Source organism: Bubalus bubalis, chromosome 3 (assembly GCF_019923935.1).
Source record: "Bubalus bubalis isolate 160015118507 breed Murrah chromosome 3, NDDB_SH_1, whole genome shotgun sequence".
Classification (NCBI taxonomy): domain Eukaryota; kingdom Metazoa; phylum Chordata; class Mammalia; order Artiodactyla; family Bovidae; genus Bubalus; species Bubalus bubalis.
In genome coordinates this window covers 50,342,450-50,359,411 of record NC_059159.1, presented here as the reverse complement: position 1 = coordinate 50,359,411, position 16,962 = coordinate 50,342,450, and the positions used below count along the sequence as shown (strand labels likewise).

The 16,962-nt window shown below is 58.7% G+C and overlaps 1 protein-coding gene across 6 annotated transcripts in view; it reads right to left on the bottom strand.

The window, feature by feature from the left end:
* The window catches only part of MYO19 (myosin XIX), a 44,467-nt gene that overhangs the window by 2,954 nt on the left and 24,551 nt on the right, over positions 1-16,962 (bottom strand). For 3 of the 6 annotated variants that reach the window (XM_025281135.3, XM_025281136.3, XM_006065472.4), the window contains exons 7-24: positions 15,398-15,530; positions 14,425-14,494; positions 13,776-13,878; positions 13,004-13,100; positions 12,805-12,881; positions 11,219-11,309; positions 10,583-10,754; positions 8,587-8,660; positions 7,858-7,979; positions 7,587-7,700; positions 7,204-7,380; positions 6,740-6,892; positions 5,773-5,880; positions 4,825-4,895; positions 3,894-3,997; positions 2,087-2,202; positions 1,860-1,989; positions 537-622 (exon numbers count right to left, since the gene is read on the bottom strand). In XM_025281135.3, coding sequence (XP_025136920.3) covers positions 537-622; positions 1,860-1,989; positions 2,087-2,202; positions 3,894-3,997; positions 4,825-4,895; positions 5,773-5,880; positions 6,740-6,892; positions 7,204-7,380; positions 7,587-7,700; positions 7,858-7,979; positions 8,587-8,660; positions 10,583-10,754; positions 11,219-11,309; positions 12,805-12,881; positions 13,004-13,100; positions 13,776-13,878; positions 14,425-14,494; positions 15,398-15,530 — 1,998 coding nt within the window. Of the gene's footprint in view, positions 1-536; positions 623-1,859; positions 1,990-2,086; positions 2,203-2,655; positions 2,767-3,893; positions 3,998-4,824; positions 4,896-5,772; positions 5,881-6,739; positions 6,893-7,203; positions 7,381-7,586; positions 7,701-7,857; positions 7,980-8,586; positions 8,661-10,582; positions 10,755-11,218; positions 11,310-12,804; positions 12,882-13,003; positions 13,101-13,775; positions 13,879-14,424; positions 14,495-15,397; positions 15,557-16,962 lie in introns of those variants that run through there. The other 3 variants (XM_025281139.3, XM_025281142.3, XM_025281138.3) reach the window with 3 other exon arrangements.

The window sequence follows — 16,962 nt, the reverse complement described above, 5'->3', positions numbered from 1 at the left end:
CTGTTCATGTGAGGGGAGGCGGTACACGGGGAATTTCTGTACATTCCTGTCAAGTTTTATTGTAAACCTAAAACTGCTTTAAAAAAAGAAAAAGATCTCCAAAAAAAAAATCAACACTCAGGGTAGACACTTTTGGCAAAACTTTTGTTTCACTTTTATGTATGTATACATATTATATATGTGTATGTGTTTGTTGGATTGTGATATAAAATATATTTTTTTAGATCAAAGAAGCCTGCAGGCCACTGTGGTTAATTATACTGGCAAATAAAAGCATAAATTAACCTCAAAAAAAAAAAATCCACCTTATTGAGATCTAATTGATAATACTGTAAAATTCATGCTTTTAAAGTGTACGGCTGTCTGAGTTTTAGTGTATTCCCTGAGTGGCTTGTGCCCGTCACAGCCGTCCTGCCACGTGGCTGGCGTGGTGCCCACATCACTCATGAGGCCCTGCGGCCACCCGCCCTGCGGGCAGGGCCAGTCCCCAGCCCGGGCCCATCACTGGCCGCCCTGACCTCTGGATCAGCACTCACCCTCCACTCTCGCCACGCACGCTTGATGACCGTGGCAGCCGCGTGCAGCTGCTGGACGTGCTTCCGAGTCAGCCAGGAACGGACGGCTGAGGGGTTTGTCCAGAAACAGGAAACAAGAGTTAACATAACATTAGAGCTCTTGGTAAACCAGGCTACACCAGCACCAGAGCTGCCGTAAAAGTAGGAATGAACGGCGGCAGCCCCGTGAGGTCAGGGACCGAGTCAATGGGATGCGGACCTGGCTCTGAAAAACAGCGCTCAGACCTGCAGGCAGATGCCTACCGCCAAGGGAAGCTGCCACCTCCCACCCTGGGCAACGCCCAGGGAACATGAGGGATCTGAACTGTCTGCACCTTTTAAAACGACCTCTATTTTTGGAAGCCCTCATTTGAATTTGCTCGCTCGCCTTATGAATCCACGAAGGACGAGACTACACACCCACACCTGGTGAAGGTCATAGCTACAGGATGGGAGGCTGATCATGGGGCACTTTTAATTTTCTCCTTTTGAAATACGCATTTTCTGATTTTTTTGGTACAGTCATTCAGAAAAAGGGCTATTTGGTAAAGACATGAAAGTCACCTGTTATCAACCCAGGTAGTTTTGCAGCATCCTTCATATTTTTCAGGCCCATACACACACACACACCCCACTTAGGAAGGTGGCATCACCTTGCTGTGTAGTGAGCGCATCATCCAGGTTTAAGCATCATATTGGAAGTGGGGTTTCCATGAAACTAAAAATATTCTTCAAAAACACTTCTTAGCTGGATCACAAGGATGGGTCCATAATGTAGCCATGCCTCCACCAACTGTCAGATATTTGGGTTGTTTCTAGTATTTTTGCTTTTCAAAGTGAGGCTGTGTCATGGTTCATACATTGCTTCCTTGTTTCATCAGATCTTGTTGGTTTTTACCTTAAGCTCAACAAGCCCAGGAACCCAGGTGATGAAGAGAGTTGTCATCAAGGGGAATAATATATGACAAATACAACTAGCTAGGGCTGGGGGAGGGGAATTCAAGGCGACTTCTGAGCCTCGGCCACCTACAGAGAACCCTTACTTGGGGTGGGACGTGGTCTGCGCTGAACTGGGGGTGCTCTGGGTGAGCTGGACAGGGAATTCGAGGCCCAGCACACCATGGGGACACGCAGTTAACATCTAGAGGCTGGGACACAGTCTGCTTTGGTCTGTGGGGACTCTAGGAGCAGGGTCTCAAGGGAAACAGGTATCCCGTAGGACCATGTGCAGCTGCAGAGACGGCCGCTCCTGGGCCCACCTGCTGGCCGTGAGTGCGGGTTGTGTGCCCCGGGCCCCCTTCCTACCTGCCTGGATGAGCACAGCTGCCCGCCTCCGCCTGGCCTGCGTGCGGCACCGGTGTCTCCTCCAGCCACGCTGGATGCGGCGGGCACACTGCTCCAGCACCTGGGCACGCCCGCGCTCCAAGAGCTCCAGCTGGGGGAAGGGCGTCCGCTGAGGTCATCAGCCTCCCGTGCTCCCCGTCCTCCACCCAGGCCCGTGGCCGCCAGCTCCTCACCCCAGGCCCGCTTACCGTGGAGTCAGTCATGAACACCTTGGTCCTGCCGCAGTGCAGCGGGGCTGGCAGTGCGTGGAGGATCTCCTGGAGGAGGCCCTGCAGTGTGGCCGGCTCGGTGCATGGAGGGCACTCTGAGGATGGAGACAGGACCCACCACTGAGTAACCATCCCCTCAGCGTCCCCCTGACGCGCCACAGGCTTCCTTCCCGCTGCACATGCTTCTCAACATCCCTTCCTTCCTTTTGGGTAGGAGGCCGGAGGGGGCCTCTTCTCATCGTCCCCCAGGCTGCCCCGAGGGATCTCGGTCTCCCCCTGGAGGCTGTGCCCTGCACTGGCTGGCAGCCCCCACCCTGGAGGTCCCCTAGGGCAGAGGGCACTTGGTGCCTAGACTCCCACGCTGCTTTGCCAGCCCGTTTCCAAGGCCCCAAACATGCTGAGGGCCGCACGGGGCAGCCCAGCCTCCCCCTCTGCCCCCGAGCCCTCCCACCCCAGATGGAAAGCGGAGAACAGACCCCCAGACCCCAGCGGGGGCCCTGCCTGCCCCCCACACCTGGCGGGGCAGCTCCTACAGACGAAGGGTTTACCTGAGAGCTCTGACCACCTTTAGCTGCCCAGGGCCTCTCTGGAGACAGCGGCGGCCAGAGGAAACGCTGCAGATGAGAAACAGCAGCAAAGCCGACCAGGGGCCCGGGGGGCTTTGGGCAAGAGACAGAACAGGAGAGCACACCGCAGGGAGAGCGGGGAGAGGTGGGGAGAAAGGATGAAAGCAGAGTGGGAAAACTGCCTGAGAGATGGGAGATACAAAGCAGAACTGTGCCTGCGGGTGCAGGGCCCTGGGGGAAGGCTGTGGGGCTTGTGTGTGTACTGGGGGGACTCACCCTGTCCTTGGCCTTTGCCCAGGTGTGTGTGTGTGTGTGTGTGTGTGTGTGTATTGGGGGGACTTGCCCCATCCTTGGCCTTTGCCCAGGTGTGTGTGTCTGTGTGTGGCTGTGTCTCTCTCTGTGTGTGGGTGTATTGGGGGAACTTGCCCCATCCTTGGCCTTTGCCCAGGGTCTTCACACCTGCTCTCACAGCCTCAGTGACACCAAGTGCGACAGACAACCCCCCGTAGAGCAGGCCTCTCCTGACATCCCCCTGGCCGGGCCTGGCCCGGCAGCTGCCCAAGAAAGAAAGTCCTTTCCCGACCTCTCTTCCCCACTGGCCGGGCCTGGCTAATCCTTTCCTCTTCTCCCTACATTGAATCCAATGCTAGCCAAGTCCGACCAATTTCTTCCCAACATTTCCCAACTGTGCCCACATCTAGAGCCTCTTTCCCCTCTGGCCACCCAGGGCCCCACCCTGCGGTGGCCTCTGGAAAGCCCCAGGCTGGTATCACCCCCTCCCTTCCTGGAAGTGCCTCCCATCTATCTGGAGAATGCCCGGCTTCTGGGACTGGGCCCACCTGTCCCCAGCCTCACCTCCCACTGTCCTCTATGCCCAGGAGCCAGCAACCTTCAACAGCCTGGAGCTCCTCACACACACGGTGCTGTCTCCTATCCATGGAGTGCCTTCACCTGGCTAGTCCCACCCCACCTCAGATGCCACCTCCTCCAGGAAGCCTTCCTGGTTCATACCTCTCTACACCACCCACAGCATCCTGTTTCTGTCTCACCACTTTCCTCACTGCTTAACTGCCTTCTTTTAGTCTCCCATCGGACCAAGAGCCATGAGGGCAGGACTGTGTCTTACTCATCTCTGAGGCCCCAGGCCCTCGCCCTGAGATGGTCCAAGTAGGTGCTCAGGGAACTGGGTGAACAGATGACTGGCCAGTGGGTGCCCTCACCTGAGCGCCCTCCATTTGGACACGGGCCGTGGGGGCTGGGGGTTATGGCAGGACGGAGCCTTCTCAGTAGCTGGTACCGCTCCACGAAGTTCCGGTGAGAGACCCTGGAAGCCAAGGCAGGCGGAAGGAGAAGTAGAGTGACCAGCAGTGAGCCGACGTCACTGTTTACTCTGCTCTACCTCCCGCGAGACGCTGCCCTGCTGTGCCCACTGCGTGGATGAGGTCACTGGGCTCCCTTGGCGGGAAGCCATCCTTGGCCTTTCCCAGATGGAGCCTTGCTTTTCTCGGCAAGGCCTTCAACAGAGCACACTCGCTCTCAGCCTCCAAGACACCCGCAGCCCTGCTTCCTCTTTCCCTGACTCCCTCCAGGCTGTTGCCAGCTTCTCATCCCTAGCATCCCTCAGGGAGTGGCCTCACACCTCCCGCCTCCCCCTGGGGTCTCCTCCTTGCTCGTGCTGTTAAAAATCACCGAGAACAGCCCCTCACGTCCCCCAACATTTCAAACCTGACTCCCCACCCCTGAGCATCCCCCCAGGTCATCCTGTGTCGGGAACTGTCCCGATTCACCCATTTGCCTCAGATGGAAGCTGGAAGTTGCTTCTGTGGCCTGGAAGTCGGCCGCTCCCTTCCCCAGTGACCCACCGTCCATCAGCCCAGGTCCCATTCCCACAGCCACGCCACAGTCCACTTCTACCCCCTTTTCTTTCACCAGGCCATCCTTGCACCTGGAGGATCGGTAATGGTCACCCACTCACGTCCTCCCTTCTCTCCTGACTCTAGGGCAGACCCGGTGCCTCCACAAAACAGGGCACAGCAAGTGAGCGCAGCCCCGCCGAGCTGCAGGCTGACTTCCGCGGGCCTGCCTCTAGCTCCATCTCTGCGCCCGACTCCACCCGGCCCCTGTGCTGGACAGACAGACCGACCCACTCACCGGATGGGGAAGCCGGCGGCACTGATGTGGATGGTCTCCACGAGGCCACAGGCCTCCAGCTGGCTCAGGACCTGCGAGGAGGGGAGACGGCGTGGGCAGCAGGGGCCATAGGCCCCAGACGCCATGCCGTCAGTGCCCCCGCTGGCAGGGACCTGCGGGCTCCCCTGAGGGCGGACACTCTGGGGCAGCGAGCAATCAAGGGACCTGGAGAGACTCTCCCTGCTAGAAGGGGGTCCCGGTGGCCCCAGATCCCTTTAGGTGAAACCTGGCATCTGGTACAGCCGAGGCTGGTGCTGGCCATCTTACTGCTTCCAACTGTGCTTCACGACGCAGCCCAATCCAGTTCCTAGTTTTTGTTTATTTTATATTCTGCAGACAACACCGTGCGTCACAGCCGAGAGGCGGGGGAGGTTGTACTGTGAAGACGCTTCTGGGACCCACCCAAGGTCTTTACCATAGAGCAGTGATCCTGGCCACGGACCCTAAGGCCACATCAACCATGTGACTGTGGGACCCACTCCAGCACCGTCTAGCTCTCACACCTCACCCACATCCCTCCACAGGGCAAAGGGCAGCTGTTGGCCACAGAGTGCTTCTGAGCAAATTTTAGGAACTACACCCTCATCATAACCAGCCCTGTGCCTGGTCTGTAAGGCGACTCAGACTCTCAGCTAATCACAAAAGACACCCATTCCTCTGGGCTGCCTGTCCGTCAGGGCACGTGGCTTGGCGGGCAGAGAGCAAGATGCACTGTGGCCCCTACTTGCCTGTGGCCGGGCCACTGCGCAGTGCGCAGACCACACCACCGAACACGACTGTCCTGCCAGAGCTGGGGAGAGAAGCCCTTCCTCACGTCACTCCATTTGGAGTAGGCGTCCCATTTCTCACCCCGCCAGCGTCTCGGCACAATGGGACCCTCCACGAAGCAGCTCCAGCCCAGTGTGTTACCTCCTCTCGGTGGAATATCTGCGCCTGGGCCTGGCTGTTGGGCTTGATGCAGCGAATGTAGTGGGGTGTGGTGCCGTGTAGGACCTGCAGGAGCTGCTCCAGGGAGGCCTGCAGAGGAGAGACTGCGGCTTAGGCTGCGGGGTGGGGGAGGGGGGGGGGGCGGGCGGGCATCGGCTGGGCAACCAGGAGACCAGGACCCTCACACACCCCGGATGACTCCCAGCAGCCCTCACTGGGTATACCCAGAGCATGCCCCCAGGGACCCTTCTTGACCTGTGACCCTCCACCTCATCCATCTGCCTGCATCTAGTCTCAGGCTCCCCCGACACCAACCAGGGCAATCTTTCCAGAAGGGAGCCCTCTCAGAACCCCTGTCGTTCATTCAGGCAACTCCTGTCATTACTAAGCCCGTACTGTGTGCCGGGGCTACGACACAGCTGTCCGCTGTCACCTCACAGCGCAGGGCCTCGCAGACGCGGGGCGGGCCCTCAGGGGCGTGTCTGAGGCTGGACAGGGAGGTGTTTCCCTGCCCCGGGAGGTGATGAGAATGGTCGGAAGCAGTACAAGGAATAAACCGAGAGGGGCGGCACGAGGGTGGGAGTGATGCAGAGCTGAGGGGAAGGCCCAGGGGCGGGGCTGAGAGCAGCACACGGCGCCGAGGACAGTCTGCCGGAAGTGAGGGAGCTGGCAGCGGGCCGCCATGGAGGTTCAGCAGCCACTGCTCTGCTATGATGACTCTGTCGGCGGTGGGCGAGAGGGCACACTGCCGCCCACGGGCCTGAGGCTTCCTGTCACGTCAACTACAGACCCCCCAGTTCATCTGTCAGGTTCCCATCTCTACCGCAGACCGGGACCACGGCTACGGGCCTCTGCCGTGCTCCGGGCGCACAGCCCCGATCCCAAGAGGTGCTCGGTAAACGCTGGACACTCATGAGCGAGCACGTGGTGTCAACGCCGCTGGACCCACCTTGAACTTGGACACCACGGTCAACACAGGGGCCCGGTTCTGGCCGGAGGGCTCCTCCTGGGACTTGTCTTCAGGGTCGGCAGGAAACAGCACCTTGAGCAGGGGGTCCTGGGACTGCTGCAGGAGCCTGGTGAGCTCCGGGGGGACGGGGTCCTATGGGGAAAGGACAGGGCAGCGGGTGAGGGCGGGGGGATTGGGGGGAGCTGCCGGCCCTGTCACTGGGGCCCCAGGAGGGCCGGCCCACGTCTGAACCTGGAGGTCAGGAGACGCGGTGTGAGGCGGGTTGTTTCCAGGCAGGTTGTGCCGGAGTAGCAGAGACCTCAGAAAGGTGGGCCCGAGAGGTGACCCTGGACCCCGAGAGGATGTGCGGGTGGGCAGGGAACACAGTGGATGTTTCTGCACACGTGCGGTGACGCCTCCGCATTTGGATTCACAGGTGACACAAGGCAGGGCTCGGTCCTCACCTTGTTCTTTTCCACCAGGCCCGCGGTGCGGTACCGCACGGGCCCCGCGTAATGCAGCACAATGAAGCTGGGCTCCGGGCTCAGCCTGTCGCGGCCCAGGCGGGGGCGGCCGGTCAGGGCGCTCTCGATGCGCGTCTGGAGCTGGGCTGCGCTGCTTGGCCGATTAAGGCGGCACTCCTGTGTGGGGCGGGCAGTCAGCCACAGGGCAGAGGGGCGCGGGAACCCAACCATGGGAGCATCACGGCACCCCTGCGACGGAGGGCTCACAGGGCAGGTGAACCCACTAAGCAGACAGAGAGAAAGAGGCGCAGGGTGGGCCTCGAAGTCCCGGGAAAAGCCCAAAGCCCCGCCCTGGGGGCTCTGCACGCCAGCGACCCTCCAACCTCGTTTATGAGGGAGCAGATGCTGACGGGGCTCCCCTCGATGAGCTCCAAGCAGGGCTGGTTGTCCTGGTAGCTGACAAACGACCACTCCAGGCCCTCGACTGCATACTCCTCCTGGGGGTGGAGGGCAGTCGGGGTCTGAGCTCCGGAGGAGGGGGGGTCACCCCCTGCTGGCCTCAGCACTCACAGAGGGAACTGAAGGCGCCCGGCGGCACCCCGGCCGGGGCTGGGGGCCGGGGAGAGGGCGAGGAGGCGGCCGCCCTCCATGTACCTGCTGGGCCCGGAGGTAGTGAGCCACGAAGTGCTGCTGCAGCTTCTCATTGGCGTAGTTGATGCAGAGCTGCTCCAGGCTGTTGTTGGGGAACGACTCAAACCCGTACACGTCCAGCAGGCCTGGGGGGCCGGGGGAACCCGTGGGGGTTACTGTGGGGCTACAGGGGCCTGGGGTGAAGCCTCACCCTTGGCAGCCTGAGGATAAAACTGAGTGAGTACTCCACCCCCCCCAAGGAGAGAGGCGGTTCCTATCGCCACCTCCTGCCCCTCAGAACTCAGCGGGAAGAGGCCGAAGGGGTGAGGGAACCAGGCCCCAGGGACCCCGTGTCCCACCCAGTCTGGATGGCCTGGGTCGTGGCCGCTCAGTGGGTGCTCACCGTTTTGTAAGCCAATGTTACTGATGCCTCTGAGCTTTGCTTCCTCCCCTACCTGACTGTCCCACCCAGGTTCCAAAAATGTTCTCAAATCCCCCCCGAGGCCCTTCGAGCCCATTTGCTGCTCCTCACTAATCTCCTGAGACTGGATCTGGGTCTCCAGGGGGTGAAGGGGCCCTCGTGGCCCGGGCACCAGCTGAGCCTGCCTGGAGAGCTAGGGATGCCCAGACACGGGCACTGGAGAAAGTGACATTGGCTCACACTGGTGGAGCGGCAGGGGATAGGTGCAGGAATTGCCCGGAAGCCCCCAGGAGACCCAGGCTCTGCTCTCTGTCTGGGGCCCCCCGACCTACCTATGAAAGTGGTCCAGGAGTCGGGGGCGGCACAGATGCTGCTGTTGATCACCGAGACCAGCCAGTCAAACAGCCTGTTGGTGTGTGTGTGGGGGGAGTGGGCTCAGGTGAGAGGGGTCCAGCTGAGCTGGAAGGGTGGCAGAACTGCCCTTCCAGCCTGGGTACCAACCCTCAGATGGAGGGCCTGTCTTCTGAGCCTGAAAGGTCAAGGGCTAAACCCTCTCCGCTGGTTTCCCGCCCATCCTGTCCCAGCCCACTACACCTTCAGGCTGGGGGACGTGTGTTCCCAGGCACACGAAGGCCTGGCTTGTCCACAGCAAGAGTGAGCAGGGGACCAGCTGCAGGCACATCACAGTAAGCTTCCTTTACTGCCTGGTTTACAGACTGAAAGTCTGTGCCAACCCGACATCGAACAAGCCTATTGTGCCGCTTCTCCAACAGTGCTATTTTAAAATTATTAAACATTGTTCTTTTAGACATAAAGCTATTGCACACTTAGCAGACTACCATATAGTGTAAATACATCTTATCTATGTACCAAGAAACCAATAAATTTGTGTGACTCGCTTTATGGCGGTGGTCTGAAAGTGACTCTATAATATTGCTGAGGTCTGCTGTGGAATGCTGGGGCTAGACAGGGTGTGTGGGCGCGCCTCAGTCACTGGCCTGACACCCAGCTGCTGTCTAGACAAGGGGTGGAGGGGCAGGCCTGGGTGGGATTATAAAGGCCTGAGTTCACTGGACTCCCCTGCAAACCTCGGCCAGTGGAGGCCAGAGCTCAAGGCCCCCCGACACCTGCCTACTCTGTCCTATGAGGGCACCCCGTCACCCCAGCTGGACAGTGACACCCTGCACTCTGCAACCATCACCCCTGAGACGATGGAATGGTTGGCGTCCAACGTGGTGACACGTATGACATGATACAAGGGTTTTCTTCCTTACGATTTCTTTAAGAAACTGCTCTGCAAATTTTTAAACAGTTTCTATTTTTGCAATAAGGGCTTCAAATATCCATGTGAGGTAGTAAAAACAAGAGACCTAGTGATAGAAGGACCTGCTTGCTGTGTGTAAAATGATCCATGGTTAGAGGTTCACCGTGTCTGTAACCGGCACGCTTTATCTACCCATTTTGCAGTCATCTGACACAAAACCTTTAAAAATCTTTGGCCTGAAATTCTGACCTGAAATTTGCTTCGAGGGAGTGAGAACGGAGTCCCTTGCTAAACTGGGTTCAGTCTGGGCCCAGGGCCCCTGGGCCACTTTCCCTCAGAGGTTCCGACTCCCTCAGTGGTGCTGGTCCGGCTCTTAGCTCTTGAGAAGCTCATGAAAGCAACGGGACCTTCCCTCCTTCCCAAGCACTCGCGTGTGTGCACATGCACACAGAGGTGTTCTGTCCCATCACTCCAGAGAATCCTGGGCCCCAGATGCCCTCGGGGCATCCTGAAGGGTCTGAGAGCCCAGGGTGAGAAATGCCCCCAAGCGCATGGCCGGGGGGTGGAGATGCCCACAGAACCAACAGGGAAAGGCCAAGACCCCACCTTCCCGTTCTGGGCTCCACTCCCTGCAGGGCTCAAGGCTGTGGGCTAAACTCCCGGCTCTACCAGCAGCTATCAAAACCCCAGGTGGCCACAGAGAGCACAAGGGCAGGGACCCAGGAGCCTATTCATCCACAGGTCTGTGCCTGGACCTGGGAGGACCTCACGTCACCTCTGGGCTGGCCTTGCCAGCGGCCAGCCAGGCAGGCCTTCCTCGCCCATCGCCAAGGTGAAGGCAGGCTCCTGTCCCCAAACAACACGCTGAATCTAGGCCAGGCTGTGGCCACTTCCTCATGCAGAGCCCTCTGAAATCGAGCCAAGGGCTTTGCTCGGGGAAGCCCAGCAGCCACTCCCTGCTGTCCCCCCGGGGCTGGGGAATGGGGCAGGGAACCCGTCTGCTTCTGTCTGGTCCAACTCCAGACTAGGGGCTCCGGGAGGAGGGCAGGGCCCAGAGCACTCACCGTGCATAGACCAGTTTGGCCAGACAGTCTCTGCGGGTGTCGCACTCGGCCTGGGAGCAGGGCTTCTGGAACACCTGCTGGCCCCTGCCCGCCCTGATGGTTCGAATCCGTAGTGTCTCCAGCAGATGATCTTCTGGGAGCCCCAGCAGCAAGGCCGATGTCCCAACAGAGCCTGGGAGGCAGAAACACCCTCCGTCCAAACAGCCCTCTGCACAAGGCCCCGTGAAGTCAGCATGGTGGAGCCATGACCCCCTCAATGGAGCAGAGCAAACTCAGGAACGGGGAGGGAAGAGACTCAGCAGGGGCAGGGGCAGGACTTGAACCCAGGACTGCTGTGCTCCAGTCCACAAGGCCAGGAGTGGGATAAAGCACTGCATAACCCACCCACCCCAACCTGCCCCAGCTCTCGTTTTCTCATCTGTAAGATGCAGAGGAAGCTGTCTGCCTCAGCAGAGCTGGGGTGAGGAGGAACCCCTCCAGGGCAGGGCCCTACAGCCAACAGCCCAGGGGCACAGATCCCAAACTGCACCCTCTGGCCTCCTTGCACCCGATCCCACCACACGCTGGCCCTCCTCTGGTTGGGGCCTCCCTCGCTCCTGGGAGGTGTGACCAAGGCCCCCCCGTCCTCGCCCTCACACTGAGCATCGTCCACCAGTGGGCAGGGCTGGGCTTCGTTCCCTGAGTCAGCAAACCGGGTGTTGCCGAGGTGCAGCAGTCCAGCCAGGGCCTGAGGGGGCAGGAGAGGACACTCAGTGGGCACCTTCTCAAGGGCTGGAGCCCAGCCTGGGAAGAGTCTCTCTCCTGCCGAACAGAATCATGAAAGCAGAATAGTAACAGCTCTCATTTACTGCCCACTTACTCCGGGACTTGGCCAGGCAGGACTCTACACAAGTGATACGCATCGTCTCGCGTAACCACTGAGGCACGTGCTATGGTGATGCCCACGACAGAGATGAGACAAACAGAGGTTAAAGCCCACACTTGGTAAAGGAGAAGGAACCCAGGATGAGAGCCCAGGCAGTCTGACTTCCGATCCCTCCCAGAGCAGCCAGAGAGAGCGCCACACCACCCAGTCTGTCCCTCTGCCTCCCGCTCTAGGACCAGACTGTCTCCTGTGGTCCAGACCACTTCTGTGTGGCTGCTGGGGGCTTGGCTCTGGTGACCTTTGGCCCTTTCCCGACATTGTTGGGCTCTGATAGCCCAGCCCAGTCCAGGGAAGGAGCTGTGAGCTTGGTCTCTGTATAGTGGGTGCTCCCTTGCCTTTGCACTCAGCGATCCACTCGGGGGAGCTCCTGGGGGCTGAAGGAAGAGGACCCCCAGGTCCAGCAACTTGGAAACCCTTGGACCGGGCACTGGTAGAGCAGGGCCTCTCCCCCAATCCCTGTCTGGTCCCAGAAAGGGTGGATTCCAGGCCACAAGCACCGCAGGTGGAGACCACCATGCTGATGGGCGTTGTGGATGGGCCAGGGCTCATGCTGCCTTCAAGCTCGCGCTCCTGGCCAGACTCCTGGGTGGTCCACTTGCCCTGGGCTTGTCCCCCGTGCCGTCCCTCTGGCTAAGCTGCCCGTACTGGCTGTGACCCCCCTCCCCTGCCTGAGCAGCCGCCACGTGGAGATGGAGGCCACACTTCACCCCACTGCCCTGCAGGGGTCACCACCTGCAGACGGAGGCCGCCAGTGGGGGTGACTGGGCCTGGCTCGCCTGGGCCGGCACTGAGTCCCAGGAGGAAGGAGAAGGAGGTGGGAAGTTGGAACCAGCACGTCTCCAACAAACTATTTGTACCACGGAGTGCTGTCTGGCTTTGGGTAGGTCTCAACCATGGAATGGGAATAATCTCCATACCCATGGAACTGCTGAAAAAAACAAGTGAGCTAGGAGTGATGATTTAAAAGTTTTAACATGCTAGACAAACATGTGGCAGCATTGTTTTCTTTGGCTCTGATTTGACAGAGCAACAACTGATCCAGGCACTTTCCCTCTGACCTCCGGGATCACTGTACTGGTCTCTTCTACAGTGCTCTGTGCTCTGGCCCTGTCCACCCTGACACCCTGTCTCCAGGCTCCGCTGCGCAGAGAGGTGGTCGCCTCCTTGGCGATCGTGCCGTCGGAGCCTAGAGTCCTAGATCGTCAGGGAAAGAGACTCCCGAGTTGAGAGAAGGGCCCTATGAAGGGGGCTGCCCGTCACCGCTGCCACACGTGAGTGGTGTGGCTTTTCCTCTGACCTGAAAGATGTTGTTCTGGGTGGGGGCATCGATGCCCAAATGAAGCATGGCCTCCCTGGTCACCTCGAAACAATCCTCTGTAAAGGAATCCGAGCCACAGCCCTGCGTCAGGACCCGAGGTCAGCGGGGGTGGCGGGTCCTGGGGGGATGTGTGGGTGCTGCTGGGCTAGCCCAGGGCACAGGGCAAGGCTCTCCATACCTTCCAAGGTCCTCTCTGGGTGGGGCAGCCAGAAGAAGGTAGCTCCCTTGGGGAGGCGCCACTGGACCCTCTCCTCCGCATGGGCTCCTTTGTAGATCTGTGGGGGTGGGGGCAGGTGGCTGAGCCAGGGGTACTGGGGATGCCCAGGCCTGCATGGACTTGGGTGGGCGGGTGGGGTGGGGGGAGTGGCAGCCACACCACAAGACCCAGAGGCCCCTGTAGGGAGCCAAGGGCGGGTGGGGGCGTGAAAGCAGTGGCAGATAGTTCTGGGCATCTCCATTCGGTGCAAAAAAACCCCACTCACTGAGGGGGCCTGTGGCATGAGGAGGAAACCCTAACTCCGTTTGGGGAGCCCCTGGTCCTGATCTGAGAGCACGGAGACACTGTCCACGCCTTGGCAGACCCCTGGTCTGATGCAGGGGGCACGATTTAGGGAAGGCCTTGTTTGGTTGGTGGAGGCAGCTGGCATTCCAAGAGAGCCCTCCATCTGAAGGTGAGTGTTTCCCGTGTGGAGACAGGCCCAGCCTCAAGGACCCTCTGTCGGGAAGAGAAGGCAAGCGCACCTCCAGGCCTGGGACTGCCCTGGGAGCCGAGGGCTAGGGTGAGACGCGAGTGTGACGTAAGGTCTGTGGGAGTAAGTGGGGTGGCAGCGCTGAAAGCCCGGCGAAGAGGAGGCAGGAAGCAAGGCGGGCGGGTGGGGCGGGTGGGTTGAGAGGCACAGACCCTTCTCCGCCCCGCACCTGGGCCACTGCAGGCCCCGCCTGGGACCCACCTGGTAGAAGATGTGGAAGTTCCTTTCGCTGGGGGCCTGGAAGGCCACTCGAGTTTTCTCCAGGAGGTAGGTCTGAACAGCAGCTCCTGTCATCTGCTGGGCCCTGGGCACAAGCAGGTTGGAGCCCGTCAGTGGCCCGTTCAGTCCAGAGCCGTTTATTGGGAACTTACTGTGTGCCAGGCTGCAGCCTCGCCCCAGCTCTTCCACTTAAGCAAAGGGGGTCATGAGGACTCGGGAGGACCTCTCAGCAGGTCCTGGGAGTGGGGGTGGGGGCAGGGAGGGGAAGGGCTGGGACAGTCCCCTCCAACCAGCTCAGGGACAGGGCCCAGGCCTCGGTGCCTCACTTTGCCCCAGCCCAAGGCAGGAACAGAAGCCCCAGCCTCAGGCGCAGAGATGCGGCCGAGGTGATAGTTTTAACTAGAAGTCTCTGCGAAGGGCAGAAGGCACGTGTCAGGACAGGCACAGTCCCTGGGTCCCTCAGGCTGGGGCACCTAGAGTTCCCCAGGTTCAAAGTGTATGCACAGGTTCACTCATCCCACATACGAACCTGCCAGGCACGGCGGGGTTCTGCCTGTGGCGGCGGCCCAGGCTGGGCACTGCCCCCCAGCCCACCTGGCCCCTCAGCAGCCAGGGCGGCCGCAGAGATTACCCGTTCAGCTGGAGCTGGATGAACTTCCCGAAGCGGCTGCTGTTGCTGTTCCTTAGCGTGCACGCGTTCCCTGGGGACCACAGCTTCTGTTCAGAGGCCCCGCGGGCTAAGGTGGCCGCAGGTCTGCCGGGGCCACGCCGCTATCCTCAAGTCACCTACGGGTCCCTCTACTGGTTTCTGGGTCACAGGAGACAGGGCTAGGGACCGGGCGCTTGGGCTTTTAGCAAGTGTGATTCAGTTGGGTTAGAACTTCCTGGCAAAGTGGGAAGAGCCAATCTAGGCAGTCAGGGATTTTTGTTTGAAGGGAAAGGATCAAAAACAAGGTGTCGGGACTTCCCTGGTGGTCCAGGGGTTAAAAATACTCCTGCTAATGCAGGAGACACAGGTTTTTGATCCCTGGTCCGGGAAGATTCCATGTGTCTCGGGGCAGCTAAGCCCATGTGCCACAACTACCGAAGCCTGCTCGCCTAGAACCTGTGCTTCTCAAGAAGAGAAGTCACTGCAACGAGAAGCCTGGGCATTGCAACTGGAGTAGCCTCCACTTGCCACAACGAGAGAAGGCCCATCTGCAGCAGCAGAGACCTGGTATGCCCCACCATCCCCCTCAAAAAAAAACAAGCGGTTAGTATTGAGATGGACAGTAAGGCGCAACATCTAGAGTGCCAACATGGACACGACTGCTGTGCATCCTCAGACATGTCCCCTTCTCTGAACCATCAGGGAGCTGTTCAGAAGGACGGGACATGGACTGGGTGAGCCTCTCCCGCACCTCTGCTCCCTCTGCCTGATGCTACCACTGCTGGAAGGAGGCTAAGGGCACCCAGGAGGTGTGGTTGCAGATCCAAGGCAGTGAATGATGAGTCATTCTCCACCCCGCAAAGAGAGGGTCTCAAAGCACTGCTCCCCTGCCCGGAAGGTGGTAAATTCCAGAGGAGACGGGGCGGAGGAGATGTGCGGAGGACACTGGGCTTACCGAAAGCTTCCATGACAGGGTTGGAGTTCAAGATGCGCTGTTCGATCCTCTCGGCAACCTTGTGGCTTTCCCAGGACGTGGGTGAGGCGGCCACCACGGCGTAGAACTTCATCAGGCAGCGGGATGTCCATGTCTGTGGCAGAAACGGCCCTGTGGGAGCTGTGCCCACATTCCGTCCACGTGTGAGCCCGCCAGGGGGACTGGGGCCCACGACCGCCCTCTTGTCCGCCATCCGTGTTGCTGATCAAAGGGCTGAAAGCTGAATTCAACTGTGTCCCTCATCTGACTGACTTCTGCTTCTCCTAGCTCCTGAGGATGCATTTACGAATTGGGGGGCGGTGGTGAGGAACTTCTCCGGTGGTCCAGCAGTTAAGAATCTGCCTTCTAAGGCAGGGGATAAGGGTTCGATTCCTGGTTGAGGAACTGAGATCCCACGTGCCGTGGGGCAACTAAGCCCAAGAGCCGCAACTAGAGAAGCTGGTAAGTGGCAACTACTGAGCCTGTGCTCCGCAACAAGAGAAGCCCGCAGGACACAACTAGGGAACGCCTGCGAGCCGCAAGAGACCCGCACGGCCAAAGAGAAAAAAAAGAAATGACGGGGGCTGGGATAGAGGAGGACCACCCACACCGACCTGAGCAGGATACTGAGCCATGTATGTTTTCACCAGCCCTACAGATGCAGGTGCAATTATATACTACCTGCTTTCAAAATGATGAAACTCGGGCAACAGAAAATCCTAAATTTTATTGAAGATGACATATTCAGTAAATGATAGGGCTCTGATTTATACTCCGGCAATCTAATTATAAAATTCCCAGTTTTTATAATCAGCTGAGATGAGGCCTGTAAGTGTTAGTCGCTCAGTCGTGCCCGACTCTTTGCGACCCCATGGACTGCAGCCCACCAGGCTCCTCTGTCCATGAGATTTTCCAGGCCAGGATACTGGAGTGGGTTGCCATTTCCTTCTCCATGTAAATAGATGAGGTCTATTTACATTTTAATTTCCAATTGTTCATTGTGAGGACAGAGAGCCACAAGAGATTTCCATATACTGACTCTGGATCTTGTCACTGCTCTAGATCTAAGTTTTTAGTTGTAGCTTTGTTTTGGGTTTTTTTTTTTTTTGGTTGCTCTTTTGATATATGTATTTTTAGGTCTTGCTCTGAGGTGGGAGGTGTTTCCTCTCTACTGTTTTCTAGAAGAACCTGTATGGAACTGGTAACATTAATTTTCAGAAATGCTTGGTTGTAGCTGTCCTTCAGTGGCTCAGTCGTGTCCGACTCTATGACTCCAGGGACTGCAGCATACCAGGCTTCCCTGTCCTTCGCTGTCTCCTAGACTTTGCTCAGACTCATATCCATCAAGTCGGTGATGCCACCCAACCATCTTATCCTCTGTTGCCCCTTCTCCTCCCGCCCTCAATCTTTCCCAGCATCAGGGTCTTAAACACTTGGAAGAATCCACAAAGTGAAGCCGCCTGAGCGTGGGGCTTTCTATGAGGAAAGATTTTTAACTATGATTTAAATTTGCCTCAGAAATTTAGATATTCAGGTTATATATTTCT